A 2500-nucleotide genomic window follows, 5' to 3' on the forward strand; every position below is an offset into this window, starting at 1 on the left:
CAGTAACATTCGTCACGTAGTACTCGATGTCACTGACGGAATTAAGGTACGCCGAGACGGTCAGAATGCTGGTACCGATCGGTTCATTCTCCGACACACTCCCGGACAGGTCTTTCTTCGCAAACACGGGCCCATTCCCGGGAGCTGTCGCCATGCTGGACGTCAGGATGGTCAGGTACGCGTCGCTGCTCTTGCGCTCACTCTGCACGGCTTCATCCGTCGCGCGGACCGACAGTTGATACCGGATGTCCGGTTTGGCGATCGGTCGCCGCAGTGTAATCGCACCGGTGGTTCGGTGTAGCTGGAACAAATCGGTATTTCCACCGATCATCTCGTACGTGACGAGTCCGTTCGAGCTCGAGTCCGCATCGTCCGCGTGGACATGCATGATCGTGGCCGACGGTCCGTTATCACTGATGCCCAGCCGAACGTCCTTGAGTGGCAAGATGGCGGCATTCATCGAGACAAACACGGGCGCATTATCGTTCACGTCCTCCACGATCACGGTGACGAGCTTTTCGGCGGAGAGCCGTTGCGCCGGATCGGCATGCTGATCCGTGGCCACCACCGTCAACCGGTACGTATCGATCGCTTCTCGATCGATCGCGTGCAGCGTGTGTATGACACCGGTCGCTGGATTGATACCGAAGTGGCGCACACGATTGTCGGGATCTTGGTGCGAAATCTCGTACGTTACCTTCCCGTTATCACCCGAATCCGGATCTTCCGCTGTCACCGTAACGATGGGTGTGTGGAGTGGTATTCCCTCACGGATCTGCCGAACGATGGCCGTGTTGGGGAAGCTTGGCGGATTGTCATTCGAATCGATCACATTCACCACGAACAGGATGGTGGTCGCGAGCCGTGGATTGCCACCATCGGCGGCCGAAATGTTGAGCGAATACGCCTGCGTGTCCTCGTAGTCCAGTTGCTTGTGGAGGTACAGCGCACCGGACAGTGGATCGATAGCGAACGTATCCCGCCGATTACCGGCCGCGATCGAGAAGGTGATCTGTGCGTTCGCACCCAAATCGTTGTCGGTAGCGCGGAATCGAATCAACTCCATCCCGATTGGCGTTGTTTCGATGATCGAAATTTGACTGAGCGTTTGCGTAAACTCCGGTGCATCGTCGTTCTCGTCCAGCACCTCAATCGTGACCGTGGTTGACGCACTCAAGCGGTTCTGCATCGACGCATCGTGCGCTACGATCGTAAGGCGATAAAATGGGGTCGTTTCGCGGTCCAGCGATTGTGCCAGCATAATCTGCCCTGTGGAGTCATCGATCGCAAACCGCTCATCCTGATTCCCATCCGCGATGTAGTAGAAAACGTCTCCGTTCAGGCCCACGTCGGCATCGTTCGTGTAGACGCGCACCAGCTGCGTACCGATCGAGGAACCCTCGGAAATTTGCACACGGTACGGTGCCCGTACGAACTGTGGCGCATTATCGTTGACATCCGTGATGAACACCTTAATCTTGACGCGATCCCGTAACCGAACCACACCATTATCCGAAACGGTTGCCTCGAGCATCAGGTAATCCTGGCCGGTCGCCTGTACCAGCGCTTCCCGGTCGAATGGTCGACGTGTCCGGATAAATCCATTGCGCGAATCGATCGTAAAGTCTTCGTGATCCGGTTGCGGTTTGTTTGCTCCGGAGTTGGTTCCGGTGCTGGTGCCAGCACCACTACCATGCGCCAGCGTGTAAATGAGCTCCGCATTGCGGCCAATATCGCGATCATGGGCTGTTAGCTTACCGACGAACGTTTCCGGTGGTTCATTCTCGGGCACACTGAACACGAACGTACTGTTGGTGAACTCGGGCGCATTGTCATTCTCGTCGATTACGTGCACGATCACGGGCACCGAGGAGCTGCGTGCCACGGGTTGACCTTCGTCCTGGCAGCTCACCGTGAGCGAATAGTAATCGCGTTCCTCCCGATCGAGCGCACTGCGTACGTACAGGAAACCATCGGGGAAAATACCGAACTTGCCATCCACGTTACCTTCCACGATCGAGTACGAGATCTTACCGTTCGCACCCGTATCAGCATCCGAAGCAGCGAGTGCGAAAAATCGAAAGTTTACCGGCATCGACTCCAGGAGTGACGTTTCGTAGGATGTGTGATCGAACACCGGCGTATGATCGTTCACATCCTCCACGATCACCTGCACGGTACTGCGAGAAGCCAGTGGAGGTGATCCTCCGTCCGTTGCACTGATCTCCAGCGAAAGCACCGTTCCGGGATCGACAAAGATCGAGCGGTTGAGGTACAGGACACCGGTGGTTTCGGCGATCCGGAACAGTCCCTCCGGATTGCTCGTTAACCCGAAGGTAACCTTACTGTTGAGCCCACTGTCAGCATCCTTCGCTTTGGCCACATACACCTCCTGACCGACGGCCGTGTTCTCGAGCAGCCGAATTTCATCGTGATCGTAGAGGAAAACGGGCGCATTGTCGTTCAGATCCACGATCGTCACATTGACCAGCGTCTCCCC

The 2500-nt window shown here is 56.4% G+C and overlaps 1 protein-coding gene across 1 annotated transcript in view; it reads right to left on the reverse strand.

The window, feature by feature from the left end:
* Positions 1–2500, reverse strand: part of LOC126570515 (cadherin-related tumor suppressor) — a 27642-nt gene that overhangs the window by 22436 nt on the left and 2706 nt on the right. The window contains exon 1 of the mRNA XM_050228315.1: positions 1–2500. This exon is cut by the window's left edge and continues 158 nt beyond it; it is cut by the window's right edge and continues 2706 nt beyond it. Within this exon, the coding sequence (XP_050084272.1) occupies positions 1–2500 (2500 nt within the window).

Source organism: Anopheles aquasalis, chromosome 2 (genome assembly GCF_943734665.1).
Source record: "Anopheles aquasalis chromosome 2, idAnoAquaMG_Q_19, whole genome shotgun sequence".
Lineage (NCBI taxonomy): Eukaryota > Metazoa > Arthropoda > Insecta > Diptera > Culicidae > Anopheles > Anopheles aquasalis.